The following is a 13843-nucleotide window of genomic DNA, read 5'->3' as shown; positions in this document are numbered from 1 at the left end:
TTTGGGAGTTGCAGTTAATTTGACACGTTTGCAAATTTTATGATTCAAAAGTTACAACTTTCATTTGACTTGGATGCAAATTTTCTTCTTCAAGTTTTTCCTCTTCATAGCTTTTATTTAACTTTGCAAATTTTATTTGTTCAACTAGAAAATTAATTTAACCCACTTGCACATTTTCTTCGTTAGGTTATAGCTTTCACTCGACTTCTTTGCAAATTTTTTCTGTACAGCTGCAAAATTAATTTCACCCACTTGTAAATTTTCTTCTTCAAGTTATAGCTTTCATTTGACTTGTTTATAAATTTGATCTGTTCAGCTACAAAATTAATTTGATCCACTTGCACACTTTCTTCGTTAGGTTATAGCTTTCACTCGACTTCTTTGCAAATTTTATCTGTTCAGCTACAAAATTCAATTGACCCACTTGTAAATTTTCTTCTTCAAGTTATAGCTTTCATTTGACTAGTTTGTAAATTTGATCTGTTCAGCTACAAAATTAATTTGATCCACTTGCACATTTTCTTCGTTAGGTTATAGCTTTCACTCGACTTCTTTGCAAATTTTATCTGTTCAGCTACAAAATTCAATCGATTAGTTTGTAAACTTTCTTGTTCGAGTTGCAACATTTATTTGACTCGTACTAAACAAAGGAAGGTAATAAAATAAATTATGTAGGAATATAATAAATTACATATATCAAAAAGTACCTAAAATTGATTATGACCAAGAATAAATAATAGTATATCTCATCTTCATGAAATTGAAGAATAATATCACTCCATTTTAAACTTGTCTATCTAATCTTTGCTTCCATCAACAAAGCAACAGATACATGTGTCTCCTTAAATAAACATACTAAATAATAAAGAAGAGAACTTCCTCATTCATACGATAATAAAATATCAATAACTGATACAAAATATCAATAGCAAAATGAAATGATCATTTTCTTATTGCGTGAACAGTTTTCACGATCGACGCACGTAATGTTATGAAAAAAAAAGATTTGTTTAGGCAACAATTGTATTGTTGATTGAAAGTGATTTATTGGAATGTTGTATAATATGCGACAAGTTTGATTACATTGCGGTAGGTCGAAACTTGTGAAACTGTCGTGCACGTGGCCTTGTGGCAACTTCCTACTTTGTGACGCAACACAGAAATTGCAATTGTATTGTTGCATTCGGAGATATAGTGCGATTGTTCGATTGCACTGTGATATGAGAAAATTACGTGTTGGAGATTTGTTTGGAGTGCTCGTAACAATTGCACACTTACGAATTTTTAAACACTTAAATATTTGAGGACATTTTCAAATTTTTTTGGTTAGAGAAATGTACATAGATCTGCTGTTAATTGTTCTCTTCCATTTTTTAACAATAATGTAATTTAGATATTTTATTAGACCTCATGCAGGAGTAGTATGTGGTTAATTTAATTATTAATATTATTGACTTTCTTAATTTTTTAAATTTTATTAATTCTATGAATTTTATGAATTTTATGAATTTTATGAAATTTATGAATTTCACAGTAAATTTTCACAAATATCTGTCTTCAAATTCCTGCAATAATTGCAACAAAATTATTGAAGTTTTCCTGCATTCATAAATTTCAGAAGTTATTTTAACATAAATTATCAGATATGTTAAACAGGTGAACTAACATATTCTGACTACGTAAGAAATTCATCTGCAGCACACATAGGTCAGTTGACCATTCGTTTAATTTGTTGTTCTCACATTTATTTCATTATTTAACATTTAATGGTCATGTGCAAACACATGTTGCGAAAACGTGATCTACCGTTATATTTACGACTAAAGTGCACGTACAATTACACTGTCGGCAGTAAAATATATCTGATTGAGTGTAATAACGTTTTATTAACCAGAGTTGGTTCAATAAACTACATCATGTTTGTGCAATTGACTGCAGTAAGAAAAAACTGACTTTGAAGCTATTTCTCTTGTGGATATAACATAACCTTTTTCTTCGATAAATCAATTGCAATTTTTAAATAATTTTGCAGTATTAGTTGCTATTTAAATTAGAGAACTATTAAGTTAAGTACTAACTTAACTATTAAGTTAACTATTAAGTTAACTACAATTAATTAACGACAATTAAGACAGTAGTTATTTCGTATTTAAGTTTCAATCGTAACAAACGAAATACACAAAGATTCTGTAATAAAAAAGGCAATCGAAGAGAAAAATCAATGTTGCAACTCGAGTTCAAAGTATCTCAGTTCACTTAAGGGGTACAGGAAATTTACACTTCCCCGGTTAGGAAATTTTTTAGCATAATGGCATCCTGCCATGTACACTGCAAAACACATCCTGTACCATTTTATTACTTTTACCAACTCGATTTTACGTAATAAAGATTTAATGGAGCAATTAGTTCGACTGTCGAGAATGTGTGCTTGACAGCAGGACTTCAAATGCATTTCCTATTGAAACCTTTTTTGTTTCACATTTCGGAAATCATTTATTGAAGAACCATTACACTGTTTTATTATCGTAAGTGGTTTTCAAGTTGTGAGACGTATGGAGAATACACTCATTCAATTTATTATTTTGGGTTTTCACTTTGTGAGACATATGGAGAATACACTCATTCAATTTAATATTTTGGATTTTCACTTTGTGAGACATATGGAGAATACACTCATTCAATTTGTTATTTTGATTTACAATAATTTAATGCAATAAAATGAATGTAATATTATATTAATATAAATGCAATACAAGTTGATTTTTTTAAATGTATGAAGACATTCCTATTATTATAATGAATTATTAAATCCAACAATTTATAAGAATGTATGATACTGATTCATACTAATTGTATTTTTTAAAATTAGTAATTTGGTACAATAAAATATATGCAGTATTAAAAATGCAAAAACACATTGATATTTTAATTGTATCAAGACAGTACTGTTACTGTAATGATTTATTAAATCAAACAATTTTTAAGGATGTATACTAATAATTTTTATTTCAAATTAATACCTTGGTACAATAAAATAAATATAATATTAAAAATACAAGTTTTCAGCTATGTTTAGTTGACTCTTCTTAACAAAATTAATAAATGTAATAAATTTTCAGTATGAACTTAATACTTCTCTTATGTCCGCCATGTTTCTTGCAGCAGTGCTCTTCTATTCAATTTTTCTTCTTCAATGTATCTGTTAAAAATAGTCCTTCAAAAAAGTACCTGCCTATTGAAACTACTTTTCATTTTATACGAAAATAAAAATTGATAAACAGACTAGTTTAAAAAGTTGCAACTTTAACAATTTTATTTAAATGTTCATACTTGCTAATTGATACAAAGCTACATTTAATTCGTTGATCAAATCGATTCCATCACTAATTTATAAAAGGTGTTCATTTTAAGGTTAATGATAAAAAAGGATGATAGAGAAGGGGATGAAATCACTCGAACAAACTCCATTATTTTGTAATAATGAAATGTATTAAATAGATAGTGTATTGTTGGCAATACTTATCAAACTACAATTTTTTTCGTTCGTGGTACATGAGACTTGCGTGTATATGTATGTTCTTTCGGTAAATGAAACAAAAGAAAGAAGTCGTCGCGCAGGGGTGAGTTCTCTCGACGAGCGCTCGCCGCAAAACAAAAACAGAAGTTGCGTAACAAAAATCAGTCGCATTATTCCTCGAATTCAATTTCCATTCAAATTTCTCGCTCGCGATCGAACGACACCCTTCGCGACATTTTATTTTTCTTTAAAAAGGTTCGCCATTCTTCTAATTTAACGAAACTCTATATGCATTTATCACCTTTGTGGTCCCATTATGGATTAGACCGAAGTCGTTCGAACCTCCGTATATCTCGAATTCACAATCTATACAAAAAATAAAGTAACTGTTGGTCGCAGAATTTGAACGATGTTAAAAAGTGAATTACAAATTTCATTTTTGGCGACGAAAATTTATCAATTCGAACGACTTCCGTCAGCCTATCAATTGGCTCCCAAATTTTTGTATCTCGTTCTTAATTTTAGTACGTATCGCATTTTTCTCTCGCTCACGCACTCATCCGCCATGGGCGTCGGACAAAAAATTTAACATTAATTCCATTATAAATTTTTACATATAAAATATTAATTAATTAGGAGGTCCGTTAACTACGCCCATGCTCCTCCCTTCTCCTCTCCCATTCTTGACAATAAAACATCTCCCGCGCAAATATTTCTCGGGCGACTGCCGACAACGACGGTCGCGTATCACAAGGAGAAATTAAGTATACACACTTTCGTCCTGTTGGGAACATACGCGATAGCCGGATGGACCGGTTTTCCATGGGACAGGAAAAGGGAGAGAGAAGTACATGGTGCAACGCAGCCTTCCTTTCGGCAGAAATTATTTCAGATTTACCTTTCGCTGTACAAATCTCTATATTTTTCTGGAGGGACAATTTTTCAAATCATTACGTTCGAAAATTTCTAGTTTCAATTTCTAAATTTTATATTTTTTTGAAGTTATCGAATTAGATTTTAGTTTTTCTTAATTTTGAAATTCATGGACTTTTAACACTCCGTATTTTCAAATTTTCAAATGTTTGGTTCCACATGTTCTTAGATTTTCAAGTCTTTGAACTGTATAATTATTGTTCTGAATTTTTATCATAAAAAATTGTCAATTTTAAGCTACTGATTTTCAAGATACAGATTTCAAAAATGTCTGAATATCTACAAGTTTGATTTGAAAATTGGCCATCCTGAAAATTTGACATTTTGAAAATGATTCTTTAAATCGAACTAAGACCTCCACGAGCCTCCTATATATCGCCGTTTCCGGAAGGCTACGCTGTCCCGTGTAAAGCCGTATTTTCAAGAAGTACCAAAGACGAAAAAGGAAAGGAAAGAAACAAAAAAAGTATATATGTATAAGGATACGTAATAGGTAAAGTGTAATTTCCTCTGAGAGCCAAGAGATCGACCTGTCGCGTTACATCGTCGTAACGCGTGTGTGTGTGTTATACATTTATATAGCGTGTGTATCGGTGAAGAACGTTGTATAAAATATTGTATAAATATATAAATACTTGATTGAAAAAATAAATATATTAAATTAAAAAAGAGACGTAACGTAAAGTATATTATTTATTATTAATATTATATTAATATGTATAAGTTGTCAAGTCTATAACAGGAGGGTACGAAATTTGCGTCGTTCGATGCTGCGACCGAGGTCAGCCCTGTTTCAGTCGCCATCTTTTCGAACCGAAAAACACTGAGACTCGAAGGTTTAACCCGAAAGATTTCTTGACTTTCAATGAAACTGTTTCACGGTAAAATGGGGCACACGCTTCTTTGATAGACGAGAGAAAAAGAAACGGGGGGCGGGGGGTTAGAACTAAGAAACGTACATGCTTTTGGCGTTATAAAAAATCTGTCCTCTTAAAATGATTCGAATAAATACGTAATAACATTAATTGCACTAATCAACTAAAACACACTCTCTCTCGTTCGCTCTCACTCGCTCGACTCAATATAAATTATGGTTCCTCATACATATATAAAAAAAAAAGAAATGTAAATACTCCAGAGAAGCCAAAGAAGCGTGTGTGACGTACAAATAAAACACCGAGCTCAAACTGTGACGAACGGATAAATCTACGAGAAAGAAAACAAAGATACCGAAAAAGCAAAGTGGCCATGCTGTAAACGAAAGTAATAAAATCTTGTTCGATCATAAATAAATTAAATATGCCATCCTACGATCTCTAGTTCGGGGGTTGCCGAAACCGTCACGATTACTACGTTAAAAAAAAAGAATAAAGTAGAAGAGATACCGAACGTAATCCAATGAAAGCCAAGAAACCTTCCTGAAACTCCGGCAGCCCTGAACGACCGCGGGAAAAAGGGATATCCCGCGGGACTCGAGGACGCGGAAAGATAACACGTTAAGAGCAGCAAGCCGTAACGAGGGGACCTCGTTGTAGCATCGCAGGACGCTTTCGAAAAGGCGTGCCATCGCTACTTCTTCATCGTTGTGCAAGTAGTCGCGACTCTCGCTGAAGTCGCAAGATGGTACCCTCAAATTTCGATTACCTGCACGATGATAAAACTTCGAAAACCAAAACTGACGGTACCAATTTTGTACGTGAATTATTAGTTCACAAGATATTTAATATCGAAGATAGCAACGTCTTCTGTCATGTGCGCTTTTCGAGTAATTTTGAATCAGTGATGGTACATTGTTAGAGTATGGATGGATTATTTTCAAAAATAATTTTGTGAGTTCGGTCCGAAAACCTCTTTGGTCCGAAAGACTAAATCATTCGGTTTAGCAAGTTTCACCGTCGTACAAAGATCCGTAAGATTAGGGTACCATCTCGAGACCTCTTTTCACTCTGATCACGAGAGACAGCAACGCGTCGTGTTGGCTTCGTTTTGGAGAACGCGTTTTTACGAACGAACCCTCCTCCCTCCGCTCGACCACCGTGCCTACGCATCTTTTTGTTTCTCTCGAATGACGAAGAGCGATCAAACTTTCACTCTCTGCGCTGTGTAAACACTAGTTCTTTACTTGTTCTGTAGATGGCTACAAGTCTGGCCCTCGTGGTAAGCGAAACGCCATTTTCTACCCAGCTTGACCTATGCTTCGGTCGGTTAGGTTAGAAAACGGAGTCAAATCCTAATATATTTTCAAATTTGTACATAATTCATTAATCATCAAATTTTGAAACTCTGGTCGACTCCGAATGAAACCGAGCCCGAAGTTGCGTTAACATAATGATATCTAAAACTCGTTTAAAAAAACCTCTCTAAATATTCTCCGTCGATTAAAACCACGAGACGTGATCTTTTAATACGATTTTGTACTTTACATAGATACAATGCGTATCTACGTTCGATTGATAAAGAACTGATGGTTTTAACTTGGAGATGGCCGCGGTTCGATCGCGCGGGAATTTTGAATACATTGAAAGAAATGTAAAGTTACAGAGAAATTAAATAACGAGTTGAATAATTTAATATGGTATTTTAACGAGCTCGAGGAAGGAGAGTAACTTTTGATTGAAATCGCGATAATAAACGGTGATATGATCGATGACAACGATGGTGAGATATGACAATCTGTGAAATGCTAAGGACAGCATTAGTGTGGTAGTAAACAGCAGTAGCAGTAGTGGTAATGGTAGTGGTACAAAGTAATGTAGTAGATAGTATTAGCAGTGATAGTAGTAGTGGTAGTAGTAATAGCAGCAACAGCATCAGTAATAGTAAAAAGTAGTAAATAGTGATAATATTAATAATAATAGCGATAATATAATTGTGTATACACCAAAGATGGCGGTATACATATTATAGATAAGACACAGGATTAATTGACTTTAGCTCGGAGTTTTGAACGATAATCGTCGAACATGGACACTGACAATTGATTGCATCGTTACGAGCGGAAAAAGGAAACCAACTAAAAAAAAAGAAACAAAAAGAAAAAAAGAAACGATTAGCCAGATAAATAATAATGAAGATAATATTAAATGAATGTGCCGTGCTGTTCGTCGAAGTAGCGGAGGATCTACTTCCGTTCGCAATGGAGGCGTGTAGTGTTGAGAATATAATAATAATTATAATAATAATAATAATAATAATAATTGATAATAAAAATAATTATATTAATAATATAATAATAATATTAATATTAATAAACTAAATCTATAATAACATTTGCTTTCAAGTATAAATTAAACGAAAACATTTTTGTTTAGCATAAGAAGTGTGTGGTGTGCATATATACAAAATGTATTCGATTTTCGAAAACACGTCATTTAGGCACTTTCTTTTTTCTGTTTTGCTTTTTTCTCTCTTCAAAAAAAAAAAAATATCTTCACGCAGAGGCGGCGCGCGGTGGAAGTATAATTTTCGAAAAATCTTTTTTTTTGTGCGCCAAATAGCCGGCGCGTTTTCGCGAAACGTCGCGTATCACGAGCGTCGTTAAATAGAAAAAATAATTTGTGTCGATGAGACGGAAGCACTTGCGTATTTTCATTTTACCGCGCCGCCTCATTTATTCTTGTTCACTCTTACTTTCGCTCGATATGATTCTCTTTCTCTCCCTCACTCGCTCTCTATAATAGAATATTTTTTTCTTTTAATAATAGTTAATATTTCTATTGCAATAGTTACATATCACATTTTTTTATGGGAAAGAACAATGTATATATATAAATATATATTTATATATAATATATATTTACCACGAAATAGATGATATTCCTTTCATGCTCACTTTCTCTTTTCTCCCAGTCTCTCGTTTCGCCAACCACTCCGTTATTCGTCATTCACGCCATATAAATCGAGGCACGCTTTTAAGGCATCGCGAGGAGGCCACATTATACAGTGTTATCCTTTAATGTAAAATTATTCCGGTCTCCGTTTTAAACCGCAGATGATCGACTTATCAAGATTTCTTTTTGGTAGAAGTTCACGTGGGAAATATCGGCTTTACTCGTGTGACGATCTTAAACCTACTCGATCTCAAAACTATGTAATAAAAACAACGTGTCCTCTGTCTGCCGATTCCTTTCTTTTATTTAGGTCAATCAAGGGGATAAAAGAAAGGAAAGTCATAAAAAAAATATGTCGAAAAAACCAAGATTTCCTAAAAAGCTACGTCATCCGCCGATAAACATCGCTCTAAAGATTTCTTTGTGTACACAGGGTGTCTCGCGAACAAGCGTCATTCGATAATTGCCAGGAAAATATAAACAGTCTCGTTACGTACAATTTTTCGTTAAATCATCTTCTGAAATAATAAACTTCTTAAGAGATTAAAACTTTCGCTTGAACAAAAATCTCAGGATTTTCTAAATTTTGTGTAACATTCAGTCCATTAATCTCTTTTTATTAAGACCATCTTTTAATTAAATTTTCATAAAAAAAAGTAAAAGGATGTCGATGTGAAATTATGAAATAAAAAATGACAAATCTCGAGACACCCCGTAATTTTCTGAAAAATCGAGGAAACTCAGTGTTCGCGAACCAGTGTGTTCGAACCGCGTGTATCATTGTTTAAAAAAAACCCCATGACGATTCCTCGCCCGTAAAATATCTAACATCGAGTAACCTAACGCTTAAACGAGCACGCACACTTTCATTTACTCGGAGGCACGTTTCCCATGCGCGATACAACACACACGCACAGACGTACACGCATACACACACATTGTCAAACGCACCACTTTCTCTCATTATCTCCCTTTTGCTCATTGCCACACCGGCTGCTCTCACCGGTGGCTCTCTCTTTTTCTCATCTCGACGCACTCACGCACACACATACGCTTACTAACATTGGAAGACAATCGGAGTTCTTAAGCAACGTAATTTGCATAGCATGATCTTTGATTGTTGATCCGTTTCGCGCGCTTCGTCACCACGCGTGTCTACATTCACCTGACACCAGCGTTAATTTATCCCTCTTTAACGGACACTATGGGTCTCCACCCTAAACTTACCCTCTAACGCGTGTCTCCCTCTATGTTCGACCTCTCGCTCCGACACTGCGCGTGTCTCCCTCTATATTCGACCTCTCGCTCTATCGAACTGCTATTTATGTCCATCTGTGCCCGTCTCTTTCTTCAACGCGCGCGCACACGTGTTGCTCTCGCCTCCCTTTCACTCTCAAGACAACTTTCCCCTCCCTTCTTTGCCGAAGAAGAAACGTAACGTACGTAACGTACAAATGTTTTAGAATATTGCAACGTTTCACCTGCCCCGGATAAAAGAACGTCTCGTCCTCGCGAGCCGCCGATGGCGTAGGAGAGCGAACGAGAGGCAGCGGAGGCTGAAGACGCGGGACGAAGAGGAGGATCCGGTCCGAGTCCAAGAGAGATCAAAGAACAACTCGCTCGAGGAAAGTTACAATTCGGAAGAGACTTGGACTCGTCCCCTTCTCGATCCGGCGACTTCCACACGCTGGCTCTTTGTTCTTACGGATCGCTTTTACAATTATGCTCCTTCGTTTTCGCTTTGCTCTCCTTCTCCATCCGGGGACTCTCGCGAGCAGGTCGGGACATCCGGGATGATACGATCTCGACCTTACCGTTAAACGAGCGTAAATCTAGAGTGAAGAAAAAGAAAGAAGAAAAGGGTAGTCGAAAGTCCGAGACCGACTGACGACACTCGATGCGGTTTTAAGAGTAACGACGATATTCGATATCCGATAATGATATTACTGATAATGTCAATAATAATATTAATTATAGCAATAATATAATATAATAATCTAATAATAATATATAATATAATAATATAATATATAATCATGACGATTATAATAAAAAAAGAAAGAAGGAAGAGACGATCGTTTAAAGAACGAAAGTAAGGTGTGTGTGTCTGTGTCTCTGTCTAAAGTGCACTACGAACAGAAAAGAAATGCTTAAATAAGAAGCCGAGTACGACGGAAGAGGAAAGAATCCGTCCCGCGCGGAGAAATGCAGCTCAAGTGTTTAAAAAGAAAAGAAACCTTTTTCTTCAAGTCGGTGGGAGAGTCCGTCCACCTCTCCCTAACGTTCTCTTGTCTTTTCGGAAGATAAAAAAAATCCCAAAGGGTTTGTGGGGGATTGCGACGTCTCAGCCTCCGTGTCCTTCGAGAGTCTTTGTGTGTCTGACCCGAAGAGAACCGATACGATACCAAAAACGTCGAAGGAGCACAGTAGGCCCGCGAGCTTAGATCTTCAGGTTGTCGAAGTCGCAGAGGGTGCTGCTGATCCTGTTGAAGACAGGCAATCTGGACTCGGCGTTGGGCGACAAAGGGGACGGTGTCCTCGGGGCGAGTTCGTCGGAGCCTAGAGGGCTGCACACGTTGTTTGTCCGTGGGCTCGGGCTCTGCCTCGTCGCGAGGAGGCCGAAGTCCTGGCCGAAGCTGAACGGCGTGGTAGGTAGACTAGTCACGGACGGTTGTTGGCTGCAATCGTCGCTGAAGAAGCTGGCCATCGAGTTGGTCGGCGATTGACTGAGGCTCGAGGACGGCGAGATGGAGTCTCCGGTGCTGCCGAGAGAGAAGGTCGGGCTGAGATTCAACGGCTTCGGTCTGGTCGCGCCGATCACCGAGCTGACGGTCGTGGAACCAGTCTGGTGATGATGATGGTGGTGATGGTGGTGGTGATGGTGCTGGCTCGTGGTCAGACTCAGAGAGTTCGTTCGTAGCAATGGCGGCGGATTGTACGCGTTGCTGCTGCTGCACAGACTCAACGAGTTCGTTCTCATCAGGTTCGGTGTGGCTGCGGCTGCTGCTGCCGCTACTTGCGGAAATGCCGCGATCTGCTCGAGCAGAGTGACGCTGTTCGCCGTGGAATTGTTCACGGTGGAGCCGTTGCACGCGTTTCCGCCCGCGGCTGCGGCTGCGGCCGCTGCCGCCGCGGCGCTCAACAACGGGTTCAAACCCATAATGTTCGGCTGCGTGGAGCCCAGCTGAGCGCTCACTTTCTGATTGTGGATCCTTGCCTCCTCGAAGTTGTGGATGAAGTGGCAACGAGGACCGTACGGACAGAATCCGATCGTGTGGAAGGTGCGGCACAACTCGGTCTTGTATTTCGGATGACGGGCGAGATTGCGTAGCTCGCTGTAGCCGTGAGCGAACTGACACTTATCGCCATATTTGCAGGTACCGCTTTCCTCGAATGGCCTGCACAGCTCGGTTTTGTAGCGAGACGTTGGCTCGCTCGCGCTGCGATCTAGTTTACGATGCTGCTCGATCAGACTGGTCACTAGGGACGTGTAGCTGCGACGTAGGGGCGCGTGCCCGCCATTGTTCCCGCTCGAACTGCTCCCCGAGCTGTTCGTCGATGACGTCGAGCTGGGCTCCTTCGCTTTCGCGGAGGCTGCGTTCTGAAACAAAGGAACAACGCTATATAGATACTGTCATTGCTCTTAAAATAATAGATACGTTATCATATATTCAGGAAATTTAATTAAAAATGATGAGTCAACTCTTTGGGACAACTGTATGTTCAATAAGTAAGTTATAATGCTATATACTCAATACTTATAAAGCTGAGTTTTTTTATAAATATTTGATAGTTTGATACTATACTAGCTTCAATTTTAGAAATCATTTTTATCCCACTTGTCCAGATATTTCCAAGTATTTTTAACATATTCAATACGCGTGATATCAGCACGAGGGACTGTATTCCAAGAGCAAACATCAAATAATAGAAAAAATGTAGAATAATTTTCTACAAACAGCAAAGAATTAAGTGTCATCTATTATATTCATTATGACTCGAGGTCAAACAAAAAGACTCGAAAATTAGTTTAATAATAAACCATCACATAATTATTCCAATAATAACAAAAAACCATTTCGTACAATTTTATTTGTCATAAATTGTATACTAAAAAAGTACATACATAATCTACAGCTTAATGCATTAGTAACGAGTAATGTAAAGGCTGAATCATCCAGCAAATGATATTCCGAAGGAATCAGACATGTACTTGGAAATGAGTATTATTGGAATAAATAATAAGCAACGGGAAGATAATTCTTGTAGTTTGGTGTTCAACGAAACGGAGAATATATCTAGTGAATATTCGAAGATTCGAGGTCTGCGTATGTGTCACCATTCTTCGGGACAAGCCGAAGCCGATTGCAAATTATAGTTGATCGTCGTAGGTAATTCCAGTGAATGTACAGTCAAGTGCAACGTAAACTTCCTTTGGGTAAGAACAGGTATGGGTTTGAAGTTGCATGTCTTTACATTTTATTATCTTCGAGTTTAAGTATGGTTTATTAATTTATAGAGATATTATGTTTGTGGAGTTGGTGATTATTAGGTTTGGTACGAGCTATTTACGAGTTTTTGATTTCTTGAAATTCTGAGTTTATTAATTTTCAAATTTCCAGATTTGCAAAGTCTCGGACCCCTAATTTCTTAGATCTCGAATTTGTCACATCCCAAATTCTCAGATCCCCAATTCCTCACATCACCAATTCCTCAGATCCCCAATTCCTCACATCCCCAATTCCTCACATTCCTAATTCCTCACATTCCCAATTCCTCACATTCCCAATTCCTCACATTCCCAATTCCTCACATTCCCAATTCCTCACATCCCCAATTCCTCACATCCCCAATTCCTCACATCCCCAATTCCTCACATCCCAAATTCCTCACATCCCCAATTCCTCACATCCCAAATTCCTCACATCCCAAATTCCTCACATCCCCAATTCCTCACATCCCCAATTCCTCACATCCCCAATTCCTCACATCCCCAATTCCTCACATCCCCAATTCCTCACATCCCAAATTCCTCACATCCCCAATTCCTCACATCCCCAATTCCTCACATCCCAAATTCCTCACATCCCAAATTCCTCACATCCCCAAATTCTCACATCCCCAATCCCCAAATCCCCAAATTCTCAAATCCCCAAATCCCCAAATCCCCAAATTTCCAAATGTTCCAACTCCCAACCCCCCAAATCTCCAAATATCCCAAATTCTCAAATTCCCAAATCCCCAAATCCCCAAATTTCCAAATGTTCCAACTCCCAACCCCCCAAATTTCCAAATATCCCAAATTCTCAAATTCCCAAAATTTCTAACTTTCCACTTAATAAAATCATAAAACCAGAAAGAAGCTTAGCTTGCACCGAGTGTACAGGAATAATACATCATTTACCGAGGACTCGAGTCTTCACGGATATTATAGTGTTAGCACTCTTATGCAATCGGATGCATGCAAACCCTTGACCGATAACGATGATTTATTTCTATTAGACTCTAATCAGAGATACAGGAAACGTGTACAATTGCTTTATTCGAACTCCTAATTGAACAT

General features: G+C 37.3%; 1 protein-coding gene across 2 annotated transcripts in view; it reads right to left on the bottom strand.

Moving 5' to 3' along the window:
* Window positions 1–3467: 3467 nt before the first annotated feature.
* Tis11 (Tis11 zinc finger protein) overlaps window positions 3468–13843 on the bottom strand; it is a 43766-nt gene continuing 33390 nt past the window's right edge. Inside the window, exons 2-3 of one of the 2 annotated variants that reach the window (XR_013038517.1) lie at window positions 9580–11881; window positions 3468–9538 (exon numbers count right to left, since the gene is read on the bottom strand). Coding sequence is in view for 1 of the 2 variants with exons in the window: in XM_076532830.1 (XP_076388945.1) it covers window positions 10721–11881 (1161 nt within the window). In the remaining variant the exon portion in view is untranslated. Of the gene's footprint in view, window positions 11882–13843 lie in introns of both variants that reach the window. The other variant, XM_076532830.1, reaches the window with a different exon arrangement.

This window comes from Megachile rotundata, chromosome 6, assembly GCF_050947335.1.
Source record: "Megachile rotundata isolate GNS110a chromosome 6, iyMegRotu1, whole genome shotgun sequence".
Taxonomy (NCBI): Eukaryota; Metazoa; Arthropoda; class Insecta; order Hymenoptera; family Megachilidae; genus Megachile; species Megachile rotundata.
The sequence above is the reverse complement of the archived record's forward strand: the minus strand, read 5'-3'. Positions and strand labels throughout refer to the sequence as shown.